We start from the raw sequence: 20,625 nt of genomic DNA on the forward strand, positions 1-20,625 counted from the left end.
AAAGGCTAGCTTATCTAAATAAAGTTATAACAACCGTAAAATATTCAAATTTTGACAAAATTGCAATTTTGGTATAATGTTTTTCAAACAATTAAAGAGATTAATGTAGAGGTAAGAGAAGAAAAAAAGTACCAAAAGAAATTTGACAAAATCTAAAGGAGTCTCAATGTAATTTACTTTAAGAATAATATAAAAAATGATGTACAAAAAAAATCATAGGGGTAGCTCTATTGAAACATTCATAACTCTGCTCATGCTATTGTTTTTGTGATGACACTAGCATTACTCTTGAACTATTTTCTCCCGCTCGGACAGGAAGTCAATTTTTCCATCAATGTAGATTATTTCTGTAGATCAGGTTAAATGTCTGCTAGAGTACCCCAGTTTCTCTTATCCCTCCATGACAGTTGTTTCAAATGATGAAAACTGCTACTTGTAATCAATTGGAAAAAAGTGTTCTTTACAAACAAAATTGCTCATTGTGATCAGTTTCGGGGTGGTATATACCCGCCTGAAAGCTGAACCTATAGCAGCTTGTTTCTAACTTGCTCTCAAAAAGTGAACTCGGATTATTTTTGCCCTTCCACCCTGTGACCCTAGTTTTTCTCCCTAAGTATGGCACAGAAAAAATTCATGTGGAGCTAGATCAAATGCTATTTCAAGTAAGAACTGTTTATTTTCCCCTAGCCTTTGATTTTTTTACTTGAACAAGAGTCACATTTTGACCAGGCGTTTTGGTTCTGGCCTCTGAGGATCTTAACATTGAAATGGCAACTTTATGCTGATTTTTTTCCACCTTGTCATCTGTAAATGGTTTGACCTCGAACGATCCTCTAATGAACCCTCTGGCAACCTTAAAGATTACAAACAGAAAATCAGTGCTAAGCAATGCAGGACTTAAAAATTATAAGCCTAAGAGAATTAATTGAGACACAATTATTTTCATAGCATTGCTTTATCAAACCCAAAATCACATTTAATATATATAGGCTTTGACACCAAAAATCTTCTATGACAAAAAAATTACACCATTAAATAAAATTCCAACCTAGCTTCTAAAGAGTTTGACTGCACTTGCATGTCATTCACCCGACAGAAATGTAATATGCACCGAAAGACAGCATCTAGGAAGCATTCCTAAAATAGAGGATCCAAATCCAATTTATTATTATTATTATGATCATCATCATGGCACTGAAGGTTTTGCCCCCACACTTTGCAAAGTAAAACCAACCCTTCCAATACTTCCCGTAAGCAATAGCAGGTATATTATACTAAAAGTAACTTGAATTGATAAATATAAAGCATGGTAAAAGTGTACAAGCATAGCATCTATCCATTGATCAGTTATACCTTCAAGAGAATCCAAACTTTGAGAGAACTGCTCAATGTTGCAAGTCTTGTCTTTTTCCCTGAAGTCAGGTACTCACACATACGATGGTCAACCCTCAGAATAAATTTTGGCCACGACTTGGGTTTTTCAGGGTCTGCCTTATGGTCCATTGTTGCCTGGGATGTGAATGACAGCAAACAAGAAATCACACTTACTAGTCATTCCAATGAGTAGCAATTAATAGAGTTTGATAGAATCTGATTTCTCATTGATCAGAAATTGATTAGACAGTTACAAAAGGATAGTGTTATCTCTATATATAGAGTGACTAACTGTTAATTAACCCTATCAGTTACTAACTAACTATAGTTAGAACTGTAACTAACTGACAGCTCACTGACAACAGATAACAATAGACACCAAGTAAAAAGACTTAGTGGAGTAAGTATGCTCTAATACTCACCCGCAAGCTCATGGTGAGGGATTCTTAGCAAAAACAGAAGAATCACACACTGTGAGCTTGGTTCTGTACAATTCAAAGTTGATAGGAGAGAGGGCCTTGGTGAGAATATCAGCATATTGGTCAAGAGCTGGGACATAGACCACTTTCAGCAGCTTACTAAGAACTTTTTCCCGAACAAAGAATAGATCAAGTTCCATGTGTTTGATTCTTGCATGAAGAACAGGGTTGTGAACAAGAGGCACAGTGCCCATGTTGTCACAATGAATAACAGGAACAGCATGTTTGACTGCAAGCTCAGAAAGAAGAGATTGAAGCCAGGATACTTCAGCAGTAACCAAGGCAAGACTCCTGTATTCAGCTTCAGTACTTGAACAAGCTACCACTGACTGCTTCTTGGACCACCAGGAGATCAGATTTGGTCCAAAGAAGACACAAGCACCTCATGTGGATCTTCTATCATCTGGGTCAGAGGCCCAGTCAGCATCACAAAAGGCTGTGATGGAGAAAGGAGCAAAAGCTGGTCTTAGATGCAAGCCCCAACTTGAGATACCTCAATTTATCCTTTTGACTGCTACCCAATGAGCTTCAAGAGTATGATGACTCATAAACTGGCAGACTTTGTTAACAGAGAAGCTTATCTCTGGTCTGGTAATTGTGGCATACTGCAGAGCACCCACTACTGATCTGTACATAGAGGGATCAGTGAGAGGGTCAGAGCCTTCTTTGATCAGCTTGCAGCCACTCAGATTGGTGAGGAGATAGGCTTAGCTTCAGACATATTTGTTTTGGTCAGAAGATCCCTAATGTATTTGGCCTGTGTGAGAATAAGAGACCCATCAGGTTGAGTTTAAACTTCTATTCCAAGAAAATAGTCCAGACAGCCAAGATCCTTGAGGGAGAACACATTATTAAGCTTGGAAATGAGCTGCTGCAGCAAAGTTGGATTGTTGCCTGTGATAATTATGTCATCAACATAGATCAGCATGCAAACAGTTGATGATCCTTTGGAATAGACAAAAAGAGAGGGATCACACTTGCTAGATTGAAAATCAAGCTTGAGAATCAGTTCTTTTAGTCTGCCAAACCAAGCTCTAGGAGCTTGCTTAAGGCCATAGATAGCCTTGTAAAGCTTGCAGACCAGAGATTTGTTGGAGGAATCAAATCCTGGAGGCTGCTGCATGTAGACTTCTTCTTGTAGAATGCCATGGAAAAGACATTGTTCACATCCAGCTGCTGTATGGGCCAGTGATAGGTGACAGCCAAAGTGAGAAGAAGTCTAACAGTAATAGGCTTAATAACTGGTGAAAAAGTTTCTTGAAATCTGTGTCATATTGCTTGAGGGCAAGGTTGATAGAGGCTGTGATTTAGATGAAGAGGAAGAGGGAAAGAGGTCATAGGGAAATCTGGACTCATTGAACACCACATCCTTAGATATGTAGATTCTGCCTTCAGAAGAAAGACATTAGTAGCCTTTGTGCGTAGGAGAATATCCCAGAAAATGCATTCTTGAGACTGAATTGGAGTTTATTCTTCTTGTAGGAGAGGAAAACAACTAGGAAGTCTATTAATTAAATAGACACTGGTCAGAAATGAGGGAGTGAAGCTTTAGCCAAAAGAGTCAACCCCAGCTCCACTATGTGCCTATGTTTTCTCTCCACAACACCATTTTGGTGATGTGTGTGAGGACAAATGACCCTATGAAGAATACCTAGCTGCTGAAAAGGTCTGAATTCCCCCCCCCCCCCCCCCCCCCCCCCAACCCAATCAGACTGAACAGATTTGACAGGAAAACCAAATTGTTTTTCTGCCATGACTCTGAATTGTTTGAAGACATTTAGAGTTTCAGACTTGTGTCTGAGAAGAAAAATCCAAGTATACCTGGTAAAAGCATCTACAAAAGTAACATAGTAGCTGTAACCAGTAGAGGAAACAAAGGGGGCAGGACCCCACCAGTCACTGAAAATCAGTTCAACAGGTTGAGAATAGGTAGTAGAAGATAAGGAGCATGCATCTATGTGCTTTACCAAGACAGCAAGAACAACAAAAGTCAAGCTCATTTTTATTCATTAATGGAATTTTACGGAGTTGCATTACAAGATTTTGAGTAGCAGCACTTGGGTGCCCTAATCTAGAGTGCCAAGTGCTTGTTGTAATGAAATTAAGAGAAGCAGTATTTACAAGAGAGGAATGTAAAGCAGAATTGAAAGACACATTCCTAAATGAGCTTGAAGTGGGAGCACTTGAGGAATACAGCATGTGAGGGAATTTGTACAATCCATCAGACCCTAGATGTCCTTTGAGCAGAATCTCATTGGAGCCCTGAGATTTCACCAAACAAGTATTAGGATGAAATTCAAAATAAATTGAATTATCCTTTGCAAACTGACTGACACTTAATAGATTTTTGGAAATAGTAGGAACATGCAAAAGCATATTGAGCATGAGATTAGTATTTTTATTAAAGGGAGAAAGAAAGGATGTAGAGCCAATAGAATGAATATGAAAACCTTGACCATTGCCTATAATGACTTGGTCAGGACCCTCAAAGGGAGCACATTGCTGGATGTTTTCAACATTGGAGGTCACATGATGTGAAGCCCCTGAATCAGGATACCAGTTGCTGGATGAACTAGCAGTGGAACCAATTGTTAGGGCTTGTGGATTATGAGAGGACATAGGGTTCGAGGTAGGCATTTGTGGAGGTATAGAAGTTGAGGAAGGCATTTGCTGAGACATTGCATTTTGAGGAAGAGTACCCCAAAAAATTTGAGGTTGCTGCTGCATAGGTTGCATTGGAAGTTGCTGCTGCATATATTGCATTGGCTGAGGCATGGATTGCTGCACAAAGGTAGCAGAAGGTTGCATTTGCTGAGGCATAGGTGCCTGCACAATCTGATAGGATGAGGGGAATTGCTGAAGTGTAGAAAAAACAGTAGAATATGGAAACAGTTTGCAGCATAAGGAGATGAAGGCTTGTGCCAACAGTTTGCAGCATCATGACCAAACTTTTGGCAGATGTAGCACTGAATGTTGCTACGACCTCTGCCACCATGGCCTCCTCTACCTCCAAAGTGGCCACCACGACCGCCATGACCACCATTAAAATTTTGATACTGAGTTTGATCATGTTGCGTTATTTTGATTCTGATTTTGATTCTGAAACTGACTTTGATTACCAGATTGTTGCTGAGTGTTGCTTTCTTGCATGAAATTAGCTTGAGGTGAGACGGAGCTGGACACAGAGTATGCAGTAGAAGTAGAAGCAACATTGACAGAGACTACAGGTTTCTTCATAAATTTATCAATGCGAGCCTCAAGACCAAGGAGAATAGTTTCAATTTCATCAATAGTTAGGGGTTCAGACCGATTATTGATGTGTGAAACAGAAGACTCATAATTTTCTGGTAAACCTTCAATAATAATGTCAACATGTTCTCTAATAGTAATAGGATCACCAATAGCAGAATCAACAAGATTCTGAATCTCCATCAGAAAATCAGAAATAGTACAACCTTCAAGAGTAAGTTGACGCAGTTCAATGCGAAGTTGCCGAGCCTTCACATTCGTGTGAGCATGGAAATAGTTGTGATTCTTATCCCAGACTAGCCACGAACTGGTGCAACCGATGAACTTTCGAAGCATCGGAGCAGAAATAGTGGATTGAAACCACAAAAGCAACATTTGATCTTGTTGCTCCCAGGCTCAATACGCAGTAGTGACGCGACCAGCATCAGGATCCACAAGTGTCGCAAACCACTCTGGAATCTGCAGGTTCTCAGTGAAGTGATGAAGACAATGTCCTCGAATCACAGGCTCAACTTGCGAATTCCAGAAGAGATAGTTCACCGAATTAAGCTTTTCAGTGATGGAGTGATGGAAGTTCATGTGCGCTGGAGAAGGTTGAATTGGCAGCACAGGATCTCCGTTTGGCGGAGGATCACCACCACAATCATCGGCAGTAACAGGAGTAGCCATCACAACAAAGATCGGCGGAGATCGGTGGTGGAGGAGGGAAAAGAGATTGAAGATCAAAAGCTTAAGGAAAAAAATCGAAAGAAAAATTGAAACGAAACTTTGTTACAGATCGCAACCTAGCTCTTTGATACCATAATAGAGTTTGATAGAATCTGATTCCTCATTGATCAGAAATTGATTAGACAGCTACAAAAGGATAGTGTCATCTCTATATATAGAGTGACTAACTGTTAACTAACCCTATCAGTTACTAACTATAGTTAGAACTGTAACTAACTGAGCTCACTGACAGCTTACAAACAACAGATAACAGTAGACACTAAGTAAAAAGACTTAGTGGAGTAAGTATACGCTAATAGCAATACTATGACAAGTGAACAGAGTATTATTATGATCTAGTGATACAAATTACCAATAAACAAGAAGAGAAAAGAAGAAAAATACATTGCAGCAGGTAATATACACTAAGACAGGTCAACAAGTTGACCCTAAAATCCATCTTATATAATATATGCAACTTTCTTGGTTATAGGTGCTAAAGAAAATGTCAAATAGAACTTTTCAATTGTCCCACTTAGTTTCAAGGCTTCTTTGTCCCCATGATTTATGGCTGAAACAAAATTCTGAAATTGAAAATATCTACTTACAAGAAGCCGACAGATTTGCTGTTCAATCTTTGAGAAGGATGTCTCTAAAGCTTCCACCCTGCCTGTGGCATGGCAACAAGCACATGGTTCACTAATCATGAATGTCACGCTTGGTCGAACCTGTCAAACATTGGTAAAGCATCGGTAATTCATTTTAATAAATCTTACTAAACTTAACTGAGTGTTGTGCCAACAATTATCAGAGGGAAAGCAACTTGAAAAAGAAAAATGTAGTTCAAGCATTATTCTTTTCAATCTATAGCCATTTTAGCATGTCTGAGTTCAGTGAGTTGAATCAAGTTGAAAGATGGTGATCAGTAAATTTGGCATACTATTTGAGAAGTTATACTTGAATAAAACCAATGGAAAGTTATATACAAAAGAAAAAGGGGGAAGGTCGCTTGATGTTTCATATGAAACACATCTTTCTTTTCCACACTTGTCTCTGATAATGGGATAACAAATGGCTAATATTCACCATAGACAAGCAACATACCCTTTTTCGAGTTATTTCCATAAGTCCATGTCTAGACAATTCAGAGACCTTCACCATTGATCTATCTCTCTCAATGGCTTTCTTGACTTCTTCATAGACCAATCTTTTATTTGCTGATCAAGAAGAATCCAAATTTAATAAATAAATATATTGATAAGGACTTTGAGAATAATAACACTGAGGGAGATGTCATATCATAGTGGCATAAAAATTGAACTATTTCATACTCAAATATCATTCATCAACTTAAGAATATTAAAACATTCGTGAGATTGTTTACATTGAGCCATTGAGGCTAGATGCCTCAATCAGTTACATCTACCAGTTCTCACTCCATTTTTTTTTTGCTCGGCCAAAATATAATATATCATTAATGAGTACCAGAGGTACTGAATAATACAAGATTTAGAGATAGATGACAAGTAGATTAGTAATTAGCATATTTATACAAAGCTGAAATATGCTACTGTCCTAAGTTAAGAACAAAGTAGTGTAGTTTCCTATATCCCTGTCCTACTAAAAACAGATTTGATATTTGAGGACCAATGATTGAAATGAAGAGTGAAATTCTTTTCCAAGCATCTTAGCCATGTCCATAGAAGAAACACTGCATCATCCATTAATTTGTGAGCATTGAAGCTAGCATTTGAGAAAATGATGTTGTTCCTATGCTTCCAAATAGAATTCTACATTTCCAACATAATGAAAATCAGGAAAAACTAATATCTGATGTGGCATTAGGTGGCTTTAAAGCACAAAGTCCCAGGACAACCTGACGACTTGGTGTGAGGGCAACCACAAACTTGATTGCAAAAATTAGGTGATCCAATCACTGGCTGTCCATTTATTTCCTTTTTTTTAATTATTTTCTCTTGCATCTCTTATTCTTCTGCACTTAAGTTTGAGCTTTGAAGAATTAACTACAGCAGTCCAGACAGAAAAAAAAATTAATGCCAATAACAGAATCCAGAAACCAGGAATAAATGAATAAGGTTGAGAAAATAATTCAATTTTAAATAAATTGTTAATTGTGTACTACATTTGTCCCTATATATAAGACCCATTTAACTAATTTACATGAATTAAAAAAGTTGGTTAGTTTAGTTAGTAACATCAAATTTGTTAACAATTTGTATTATTTCATCATCTCACTATTTTCACCTAATTAATTAATATGCACTAGTCATCTTCCTCAATCCTTACAAGAGAAAGAATGAGTTAATCTTATTAATTTATAGCATTCATTGTTTACGATTACAAAATTGGGAAGTAATTAAGGGTATTTTAGTCAAAAAATAATTTATACAATAGACAATTTAAAAGGGGTCTTATAAAAAGGGATAAGCAAATTTCTCAAAAGAGTCTTTGTATACAGGGATGGAGTAGTACAACTTAAAACTTAAGAGGGACTAGGACCCCACTACTAGTTTTATGGAAGAGTTGGCTGCAGATGAGCTCCAAAATATTTTGCATCCCTATACAGATTGGTTAGGCCAATTACAGTTCCTCTGAAAACACTGATGCTATCACTTCTGTGTACAAAGTGATATTGAGACTCAAACAAAAGAGAACACAGTATACAAAAGTAGGTACAACATCTGATAGAAGGAGAACTAATACTATTTTTCCCTTTGAAGAGAGATGTCACAAATTTCAAAACCAGAATGGGTTTTGTTTAACAAGTAAAGCTTGTAGGGAAGAGATATTCTGACATGTTACTAAGGATCTAACAGACCAAGTGTCTACTTAACCCTGGCATTTTATCAAGAAATTTACGGTCTATTATATTTACACTAAAGACAGTTGCAAGCCTGTACTCTGTTCACATTTCAAACTCCGTAGATCTTCACTTCAAGGACTTTGTTAGAGATATAAAACTATTTTTGTACATTTCATTTGTCCAGAAATTTAGGGTAATATTATACTAAAGACAGTTGCAAACCTGTATGTTCATATTTCAAACTCAGAAGAGGAAGAGAGTACTCATTACCACTAGGTGGAAGTACAGGCTTACAAAGAAAAGGAAGAGAGTACTCATTACCACTTTCCAGCACAAAATTTTGAGTAAATTTTATAAATGTGTAATTGTAGTTCAGCCTTTATGGAAGCCCCTCCCGTTAGTGATTTAGTAGTTTCCTATAAATTTTAACCAATAATAAAGAGTGTGTTAGGAGTGTAATTGAGAGTGTTAGAAGTAGTGTAATTGAGTGTGTTGTTAGCACTCTTCCTCTCAACAGTATTTTCACGGATTGAAATGTTTTTTTTTCCTGTTGTTAACTATTCTCCTTTTTTCCATCTGATTGAAATGTATTTGATCTCTACTAAATCACTAACGGATCTCATTAAATAAGAAGCAGGACCCACATTTTTTTGTAATTTCAAACATATTTCAGTCAATAACAAAGAGTGTGTTCAAAAGAGGATGTTAGAGAAAGTGTTGCTAGCATTTCTCTAGAGAGCAAATTTGATTGTATCAAATTCAAACCAAATAATCCATCAATAATTGAACTTTGTTGCCATTGATAACTTAATTTGCAAGCATATAAATAATAGCATACATGCTTACAAGTTAGGTTGACAAATTTTTCATGGTGATAGTCATGACTCATGAATTGTGAGCTTATAAGGGGAATATTAAAAGCTATGCAGTTTTGCATGTTACTATTAAAAATAACAAGGAGTTATAAGGTTGGCCTAGTGGTTGGAGGGAGAAGGGGGGAGGGAGAGGTCATGGGTTTGAATCCCTCCTACTAACAAAAACTAACAAACTAACAATTAACATTGGCCGATAAAAAAAACTATTAAAAATAACAAAATAATGCCATGAAAACTACCGAGTAGGATTATTTAAAGCTTTAGTCAGTGATTTTAAAACTCCAAACAGTAATACTAAAATATTTTTAAAATAAATCTGAGAGATGCCTTCTCCCGTTACTCAATACTTAATATGCACAAACTCATGGGAGATTTCTACTTACCCTCATCTGTCATATCAATGAAATCTACCACAATGATGCCTCCAATATCCCGTAGTCGCAACTCCCTTGCAATCTGTAACACAATGTTTCTATTAAAAAATTGCACTGCTTCACATGAATTAATGCTGCAAAAGAAAACAAAGGCACAAGATTTTTTTTACTTAAAGAAAAAAAGAAAAATGAAATAGAATCAATATGAAATATATAACTCCATGAATCATCTTACAAGATTGTCAGGGTAAATATAGAATTCTCTAATTTGCATGTAATGCCACAAGTATAAATATCCATTCTATCCACTTATCTACTTAAGTTAAATTAATCAATAGGTCCCTGAGCTATTTGGGAATTTTTTAATTAGGTCCCTAAGACCTAAACTAAAAAAATTGTAATTGGGTCCTTGATCTTGTAAATTGTTTTATCACCAAATAAGAGGTTATAGGTGCTACATTTTTTTTTTCAGCAAAAATAGTAATTATATTAATTGAGTACCATTAGCAAGGAAGTTGTGAACCAGGAAACTTTGATTAATGGAATGGTATGTTAAGTTAAAATAGACTTTTAAAATGTCTTTCTTCTTAGAAGCTTCTACTAGTACAAACCCAATTTAATAGTCTTTTCCTTCATTAGCCCTTCATGCAAATACAGATCAGCATAATGATAAAATTTACATTTCTTCCAAAAAATCATGATTCTATCTCCTTACTATCAAATGTGACAAATTAACTAAAGCCTAGCATGTAGTAAAGAACCTTTTTATAGTTATTGTTGGTACTCAATTTCAATTAACTGCTATAGAACACTAAATTGTTCAATTTCAATAAAACCACATTGTCGCATTAATCTAAACTGGAAATCTTTATCACTCTAAAGTCTTCTAAATCAACAGGATAAAGGATTTAAACTATATCCAGTGTCAATGTAAAACACTCAAGACTGCCATAGAACAATATTGCACCACAGATTAGTATTGGTAAAAGTAAATTATCTTATTTTCACAGTATATCTTTTTACTTGATAGTGTATAAAATTTATATTGGCAATAGACCAAAGGTTAACTCCAAATTAAAAATATTAAATTTATTGAAACATCCTTGAAATTCTTGTGAAGAGGAATTCATTGACTATTCAGAAATATATCAGGACTTAAGATGAAGCACTGCACTTTAAAGGATGTTCTGAATATATATTATAAAATTGAAAGAAAGTAATGAAGATTGAAGAATAAACAGTTCTGTAGTAAAATAAATAAATAACAGTACTTGTCAGCAGAACAAGAAAAATGCAAAGTTTATCTTACTAAAGTGTAAAGCCTATGTGATGGACAAATAAATGATAATAGAGTGTCACATCTGACATACTTGTTTTGCAGCGGCAAGATTGACATCTAGAATAGCTTGCTGTTGGGAATTTCCATGACCAAGCATCCCGTGCCCTCCATTTACATCAATAGAAACTAGTGCCTCAGTTTGTTCAATGATTAAAGAACCTCCATTAGCAAGTGGAACCCTATAAATTGATCAACATAAAGAAAGTTATCAAGTTAAGAATTTTAATACCAAGTGTCCAGGAAGGCCAGATCAATTGACATTTTATACAAAATATCGGGGAGGGGGGGACTGCTATTTAACGATAACAATATTCTTTTTGGCATTTTCTTTTATTCTTTTTAACAATAATAATATTATGGTTTTTAATCCCATTGGACATCTTATGAAAATTCAATTATTTGATATCAGGAAGATATGATTAAGAATTTGCTTTAAGAAAGCCTTTTATAATTGAAAAAAGTCAATTATGATTTATTTTATCCCAAATAACACCAAGAACTACATGATTAAAAACCAAATGTTTTTGGCATTAGCTTAAAAAAATTGACAAATAATCATCATCTCCTGCTACATTTTATATCACACTAAGTTGGTTTACACATAAGCAGTCTGTTGGAATTAGAGTTTAGGTAAGGAAGTAGTAAACCAGAGAAATAAGCCAATGAATAATCTGAGATTGATATTGATTTGTTGTGAGGCATCATGACACAAAATACTAATCCAATATTCCTCCTTATACTACTATTAATTGAAGTACTAGTCTAGTATACTAGTATTACTATTAAAATTACAAGCCTACGAATACAATAAGACTCCTAACCTAATTAAACAACAAAACATAATAAAAAGTGATGACTAAGATTTCCTCAATTAGATAACTAATTGATTTCACAATATATTCTAAAAAACTGTAAGATGAAATGGAGACATTCTAAAGATATTCTGAGGATATTCTAACAAAATCTAACAAATTATCTATAAAGAAAAAGAAGACAATACAGACAAGGATAATACACACTAAAAGTTTTACAAAAAAAGTCACCAAATTTCACCTTTTGCTGAGGATATTGTCTATCTCTCCTTCAATGTTGAATTCATCGAACAAGGGAACTTTTTTATCATATAGTTCAACTCGATCACAAAGATCAGGGGCAATTTCTTGAAGGTAATTGGTCACCTAAAGAATAAATAAAAAGGTTGAAATCACCAAAATGGAAGGGTCGGTTTGTATATTGAACCTTAAATTAGTCAGTGATACAAGTTTTTAAATTACAAAAAAAAAATTATACCATTCACATCGCACTATTTGACTACAAACAACTGGATCAGCATGCTAACCTAGGATCATAAAGTCTTGTACACATGTAAGATGTAAGATTCAGTTCTTCACTTTTCCAGGCTTTGATTGGCTTTTGCAAATAGAAAATAGTAAACTGACATGTGACAGCCTATGGAACTGTTGGGTTCACAAAACAATTCTCGCAATGAATTACTCTCGTTGATTAACTCTATTAATGAGGGAAGAAAAACCAATATTGTTCACATAAAAAACAGACATGATCCTGTCCTAATATTGCAACTTAGCCTTCTGCAATTAGCTAATGCCATACCTCATGAAATGTCCTTGGGGAGTCGACCACCATTTTCTTAACCTGAAGTATCATGACAAAAAGTAATCAGGAGAAGCAGAATGTAAAATGGATTTTCTTTTTAATATAAATAGATACTGTTAAGTTAAACACTCTTCTAATCAATAGAGTGACTCTAAACTAGTAACAGAACTAACATTTTCATTGAAATAATCCTGGACCACTGAGAGAGTCTGACCCATTGCCCTGTGCAAAATTACAGGAACAGCTCCTTCCACCCCTTCATCAGCAGCAAGAGCAGCAGACTTTGCATGTTCCATTATATTTTTCCATGTTGAAAGCAAGCCTTCCAAGTCTTTCTGCAGTTCCTCAAAAGAATGACCAGCAGCAACAGTTCTTACAGTTAGGCCAAAACCCTCAGGCTGCAATGTCTTCGCTATAACTTTCAACCTCGTGCGCTCAACACCGGAAATCTTTTTAGAGACTCCAATTTTATCACAACATGCAATCAGAACCTGCAGGTCAGAGTCTGATTCAGACAAAACATGGTATAGATAATTTACATGAAAGACAAGAAAGATATACAATCACACTTTTTTGAAGGTGCAATTATAAAAGAGCACATACCCAGAATCTACTCTTTAGTTTAGGATAAGCAGTCAGAGTGGGACCCTTTGTACCAAGGTCCTCTTTGACAACTTGGACAATTACTTTGGTTCCCTTGCGAACTTGGATCCATTTATTTTCTCCAGAAGTCACATGGGTTGCTTTCTTTGTATCTTTTGTTTGCAAAATATGAGAGGTGACAGACCCATTCATGCCAAGAAGAAGAGAACTGTTATTTGTTTCTCCTTCTATATGGACATCACTTCCCTCTATATCATCCTCAAAGTCAGCTTCCACTTCATCATCAACCATGCTACCATTCACATTCTCCTTAAGAACTTCTGAAATATAAAAATCATCATCTCCTTCATGCTCATCATAGTCATTGTGTACAGATTTTAAACAACCATCCTCAGAATTTATGTCTGATGTTCCATCAGATACATCAATAACATGAGACGTGTGATCATTTTTTCCCTCGAGATCGATTTCTTGTTTCTTTGTCCTTTGACGAAATGGAGGGAATATAAATGGCTCCTTATTTTGCTTAATATCCATAAAAGCAGATCTAGAATTCCCAATACTTACAAAAGCCCCACCCATATGAGGAACAAGCTTTGTGACCACCCCAACATATACACTATCACATTGCACATTACTCTTGACTGGTTCCAACAATAATTCAACCAATTTTTCATCCTCCAGTACTGCAATTCTTTGCATGGTACATATTGATGAGTTAATTAGAATAATGGTGGAAAAGGAGTCTTTTGACATTATATTACTACTTTCTTCAAGTAACAACTGTTCTCTATCTGCCAGCTTCACCTTCTCTTTTGCAGTGTCACCAGTTTCAGAAACATTTGATTCCATTTTATTGTTAGAGACAACGGAACAGAATGAATATAGCCAGGGTTCCTCAACAGGCTGGTAATTCTCAGAAAGAACATTAGTAGACTGGAAATCCTTGTCATTCGCAATCACCATGTCATCATTGTTGTAGAGTAATTGATCTTCCAAGAGGAGTGTCTCGAACTTTAGGACGTCATTTTCAAGGGGACTCTCAATCCTTCCATCATCTGTCAAACCACTGAAAGTATTTGAGTGTTCAGAAACATATTAGGAAAAACAAATATTTCATACTAGTGTAAAAACACTATGTAATACCTTTGCTCAGGAAAGATATAGAGGGTTGCTCTAGAAGATATGTTTCCTCTGTGAAGGGGCTCCATGCATGAGCTGAAGACATCTGGGAATCAGACCTAATCCATGAATCCCTGACCACAATTTTATTGTCTTCAAGGACCATAAGAGGTACTGACAGAGAAAAAGCTGGTCCAGGCCTCCAAAGAACATCACTTGAGGACCCAAACTTTCCCTTAATGAAATAATTATATTTAAAGTTCAAGCCAAAAGCAATCTGCAATCATAAAATTAGAACTGAGTCACTTAATTCATAAAAATGTGTATTTTGATGTTCATACAGTATTACAAGATATTGAAGCTTCGTATAATAATCTAAATTTTAATGGAAGGAAAATTTTTATCTGGATGGAGGATGCAAAATTTTGTTGCAATGGATCTCCTATAATTTATTATAGAATACAAACTATGGTTGTATTGACAGGAACTGCAGAATCTTCAACAGACAGGATTTGCTTTTCAAAGGTAGTAGTGTTAAGGATTTCCAGAGATAAAGGAAAGATTCAGAGATATAATTCTTCCCTATTGGAGGAGGTTTCTTTCTAATATTCCTGGTATACCGTGGATTTGCTTTATATGTTTCTTTCTATGTATAAGAAACCTACTTAACTGAGCTCAGATCTAATGCAAGATGATTAAAAAAGATAATCTGAATGAAGAAACATCTCATTTAAACTTTTTCTTGAGAATTATTTCTTTAAAACAAAATAAATAGATTACATTTGACAGCCCAGCCAAGTTACCTGAAATTCAGCTTTCCATATGTTTGCATGCTCTGTAGGAGACAATAGTACAGCCATGTTTGGTTTCCAGCAGCCTAATACAGCAGGATCACCAGTTATGAACAGTAGGTGACCATCTTCTAAATCTGCTTCCACAGTCCAAATGATCTTGCATAACTCATCAACACTAGTAGCTGACTTTCCTGAGAAAGCAAACTGCCCAGATCCGTTATTCATTCTAAACTAGAGTAAAATATATTAAGAAAACATGATTTTGAACATTAATATCAAAAGGTAGATTTTGTACCCATGCAGAATTTATATTACTGAGAGAGGGATTATTTGATAGTAAAATTGCAGAATGAAGTATCCTTAGATTACATAAAATGATGAAGAGAAACATGAACCGAGTTCCAAGTATTCTTTCTTAAAAACAAAAACTCATGACTAATGTAGCTAACATCAAGAACAGTGATCGTTATGGTTGTATGCACCATTTACTTCTACAATCTTATCAACATGTTAATCCATCAAGCTAATTCTTTACTTTTCTTAATCAGCAAAGGGAAGGATACAAGAAAGGTAACTCTAACACAAGAGTAAGATATTTTAACAGCAAAGTACATGATCTAACTCCAAAGTCGACTGTGAAGAAATGGCTTGATTCAAAAGGCTAGTACTAACATTGAAAATTTACAATATTATATGGGGAGATAAAAAAAGAAAACAGAATCTATCCTAATAAAGGAAATAATTGTCTATTTTGCTCTAAAGAAATCCATTAATTTAAGGGATTGTAGATTGTTTATGTTTTGTTGGAAAACCACCTTAATTGCAGTCACTCCTAACCCGCCTTAGTTGCAGCTTCTTTGGTCTTCCTTAATTGCAACGTTGAAGGGGGTATGTTTAGTCCAACATCGATTAAATATATGGCTTAAACAGAGCTTATAAAGCTTAGGCAATTTTCACCTTACAAGTCAATTTTGGGGCGTTGAGTTAGGCCCTAAGCCCAAATTCTAAAATCGTATCAAAGCATATCCTAGATTTATTGTTGGGTATCCCTTGACATGAGGGGTGTTGGAAAGTCCTCTTAATTGTAGTCACCCTTGGCCCACCTTAGTTGCCGCTTCTTTGGGCTGCCTTAATTGCAGTGTTGAAAGGGGGTGTTTACTCCATCGACTAGATATATGACTTAAATAAAGCAAATAAAGTTTGAGCAATCCTCGCCTTAAATAGATTGATATCCTTTCTCTCATCTTTCAACACTTTCTCTCTCTCAGTTTCTCTTAATTCTATTAAAATCATTTTCAGCCACAATAGTTCATATAGTCCTTGGTCAACTGCTCTAAATTCAGATTCTGTTGATGATCTTACCACCACATTCTATTTGTTGCTCCTCCATGTTACTTCCAAGAAAGGTGCAATAACAAGATGTTGATCTTCTATCCACCAAGGATCCTGAATAGTTAGCATTGATGTTGACTTCTACAGAAGCCACAACATGTGAACTAATGTCACTTTGACAATTACTTCAACTGTTAAAGTTAGGGGATGTCAAGGAGAGGAAGTTGATTTGTGAACACCAAGCCACTCTCCACATTGCTTCTTATCTAGTTTTTTCATGAAAGGACCAAGCACATTGAGATAAACTGTCACTTTGTTTGAGAAAAAGTCCTTGCAGGGGAAATTACAACTGACTTTGTTGGTTCCAGTGAACAGCATGTTGCATGTTCACCAAACCTCTCAAAGGGTCCAGAGTTGAATATATTTATAACAAGCTTTTGTGCATATGATTTGTATGCTCCACCTAGAGGGGAGTGTCAGATATAGAAATGTTAATACATGTATCATATGTCTAATGTCTAATTAGATTTCACCACATGAACATATATAACGTATGTAACATATCATTAGGACTTTATTAGTATTTATTACTGTATCCCACTCATGTAAGTATAAATACAATAGTGTGTGGTCTGCATTAGACACACAATTTCCCAAAACCTTTAACAGCAAATATTTGTCTAATTATTATATCTATAGCCAATATTTACATGTTTACAGTTCAACGCTAACCTTGTGATCTTGCAACAAGCCAAGGTTGAATCATAATATCATATTCTACTAATATATTAAAAATAAATTATATGATTTGGATGTTAACACTTGAACAATACTGTTGTGATAAGGATCCAACAATTAAAAAGCAAATCAAAGCAAGAAACCAGTGGCCAAAAGAAAGGAGATAACCATATACTTAAAAAATGAAGTCATAAACAAATAAATTAAGAGCTTAAAAAAAGATGTTCGAATTACCTTTCTCTGTTGATAATGCAGCTAAACTTCTGACTGATTTATGGTTCTTCATACAGTACATCAATCGAAATACACTGTGCAGTGGTACATGATATTGATGGCATATGTGTCTGTTCCAACATTTTAATGCATAAGCGCAAGCAATTAACATTAAAGAATGTGTATCCATCAAGACATTAACATGACAATATATCACCATTCCTAGTTGTATCGGTCATCATTCTTGATCGGTCTATCATTATCTTATCTTTCAAATATAAAGGCATATATAATAATGCATTTGATATCTTTAACTTTAATCATCCTATCAATACATATTCAGTGCTTCATACAAGACACGTGTCTAGTAAATGGGTTAAATAACCACCAATCGGTATGAGAACCCATTACCATTTCCTAATGTTTAGTGGGAAATATGAGCGGTACAGTACAGGTAATGAAATTCTCAGTAAGCAAGAATACTACTTTGTTTCAACATATTAGCTCAAGAGTCAAGACTTTCTAATCAAACAAATGATGAGAAACCAACAATAATTGTGTAGAATACTAGAATCTAAAAGCTTCAGCCAGTCTAATTTTTGTTCAAAGTGATGGAATTAGCAAAGCTGATCCATGACAACTTTGTTTGAGTAGGTGGAAAGTGGCAATGCTGAACATCACTTAAATCTACAAAAATGTGGGAAGGTTGAAAAAAAAGTAAAAGTCATTAACACTCAACCCCACAACACAAATTTTGGCTACCACTGCAGCATGAAAATGAGTCCAACACCTCAAAGTGATTTAATGAGATAAAATCGAAACCTTTTTTCATCTAAACTCCATTTCCATCCGCTGCTTTCTGTTTCCCACCTACTCAAACCAAACAAACAGATTGAAATTGAAAAGGAATAATTTTTTTCCTCCCAAAAAGAGAGTTTTTCTCATCTCTAACCACGTTGGCCAACATAAACAGCATACATGAATTGGGTACACACCAATTCATTCAATTAATCAATGACCCAATAGAGAATTAAGGGCAAATAAAGAACTAGAAATGTCCTGTGAAAAGATACACACACCTCTTGGGTGGGATAATGAAGGGAGCATTGGGGCGAAAAAGGTGATGGGGGTGCGAAAAACCAAGTTCGGCCATGAAGAAGAAGAAGAAGAAGAAGAAGAAGACGCAGTTGGTGGTGTTGGGGGAAAGTGTTATGCTATGGTGGGTATCTGATAGTGTAACGGTTCAACGAGTTCATCTCTCGAAACAGAGTAAGAGGGGAAATGGTGATGGAATATGGATAATAGATAGATAGGTGGTGGTGGTGACTACTGACTGGGGAAAGGACAGGGTACTGCACGCACACAAGAAGATAATGGCTTCACTTGGCGCCTTCTGTAATTACATATTACCCATTTTCTTTATTGTTTATATACATGCATCCATAAATTGTTTGTATAAATTTGAGATTAAGTGAAGTAGAAAGCCAATTAAAAAAGCAAAACTAATTTTCATGAAGCAGTTTTTTAATTTTATTAAATTTTACAGTAATTATTTTAAAAGTATAATTTCTAATTGGTTGAACGACTATAAACTCTTAAAATACATATTTAAATTAATTAGTCATCCATAATAGTCTTTTCTTTTTTTAAAATTTAAGTCCTTATACAATAAATTTATAACTTTTAGCCTATCCACATGCATAAAAATTAAGCTTTGCTCTTTGTCATTAACATTAGAAAAATCTCTCTAACATTATAAAACTACTAAAAAACTTTCTAGTAATCATAAATTGTTAGTTAAAAGTGGATCCATATTTCTTCATGAGTAGGGATATCAATTTAGATCCACAATTAGGAATTCCGACAAAAATAATAATGTATGGAACTTCGCATATAGAGATTTTTTATACGTGGAGATGGGGAGGACAGGGATAAATATTCCCCCGTAGGCATGTCAACGACATGTATCACACACCCCGTCTGGAGGAAATTACATAATTACCCTTATATCATTCGTTATTATATATATTAAATATTAAAATATTAAAGATTGGTTTTATATTTTTAATACACTAAATCACTTAATGCATACACTATTACACACACTAATACAATACATTAAGTGACAAAACAACAACAATCTTTTTAAAATTTATTTGTATTAGAATTTAAAATTAATGTTTTTTTTTTAATTTTGAGGTCTCACGTGGATTGCATGGACTCATGGGGACGTGAATGGGGGGAAAAAATCTCCCATGACAGGGATCAACAATGAGGACGGGACTAGTTAGGGGATAGAGATGGAGAGCGAGAGAATACTCCACGCCTATGTCCTGTCCCATTGACATCCCTAATCATGAGCAACAAATTATAACCTTTATGTGTTTTTCAAAATTATGTTTACGCATTGAAAATGTGCAATCAAACATGCATTAAAACTTAAAATAGAAACAATTAGAGGAACCAAGTAACTAATTTAACTTATTTGAATTTTTGTATTGATAAGAAAAATATAATTTACTAATAATTTTTACTTTTTATGATTTAAAACTAAAATTACGATAAATAAAAAAGTTACATGAAAATAAGAATAGGGAGATAGAACCTTTTCTTCTATGTAATTGTGAGCCAAAGTTACACTAAATGAGAGAAGATAATATAGATAATAAACTAATTGAAAAGGTGAGGAAAGTGAGAGTTTATTTAGTGCACCTCCAAAAATTTTAATATGTCATTTCTATTCTTATTCTTCCTCTCTCCCATCACCTCCTTCACTAAGCCACCATCACTCTTGCACCCACGCGACCAAACATGACACCATCCTCACCATATCCATGTGTCATGTGCGCGCGACTTCATTTTGTTACCTCCACGCAACCACATGTGAAACTCACTCTAGCTCCACCATCATGGGCGTGCACCCACCAAATTCATTATGGATTGCTCAATTCATAATGCATTTTTTTGTATTATGGATTGAGCAATCC

General features: G+C 35.1%; 1 protein-coding gene across 5 annotated transcripts; it reads right to left on the bottom strand.

The window, feature by feature from the left end:
- Positions 1-169: 169 nt before the first annotated feature.
- Positions 170-19,021, bottom strand: LOC100809907 (ribonuclease E/G-like protein, chloroplastic). 5 transcript variants are annotated; one of them, XM_026125338.2, is made up of 15 exons: positions 18,718-19,021; positions 18,461-18,508; positions 17,660-17,769; positions 15,365-15,546; positions 14,586-14,838; positions 13,440-14,497; positions 13,010-13,327; positions 12,834-12,875; positions 12,276-12,400; positions 11,254-11,401; positions 9,893-9,965; positions 6,915-7,027; positions 6,419-6,538; positions 1,354-1,509; positions 170-853 (listed from the first exon to the last, which is right to left on the bottom strand). In XM_026125338.2, exons 1-15 carry the CDS (start codon positions 18,789-18,791, stop codon positions 674-676), a joined length of 3,000 nt encoding a protein of 999 aa, XP_025981123.1. In that variant the 5' UTR covers positions 18,792-19,021; the 3' UTR covers positions 170-673. The 5 variants fall into 5 exon arrangements, with proteins under 5 accessions (XP_025981123.1, XP_003544280.1, XP_014622608.1 ...); XM_003544232.5 differs by lacking the exon at positions 18,461-18,508; XM_014767122.2 differs by lacking the exons at positions 18,461-18,508; positions 18,718-19,021 and having other exon boundaries at positions 15,365-15,559; positions 17,660-17,767.
- Positions 19,022-20,625: the final 1,604 nt, after the last annotated feature.

The sequence above is a fragment of the Glycine max genome, chromosome 14 (genome assembly GCF_000004515.6).
Source record: "Glycine max cultivar Williams 82 chromosome 14, Glycine_max_v4.0, whole genome shotgun sequence".
Classification (NCBI taxonomy): Eukaryota; Viridiplantae; Streptophyta; class Magnoliopsida; order Fabales; family Fabaceae; genus Glycine; species Glycine max.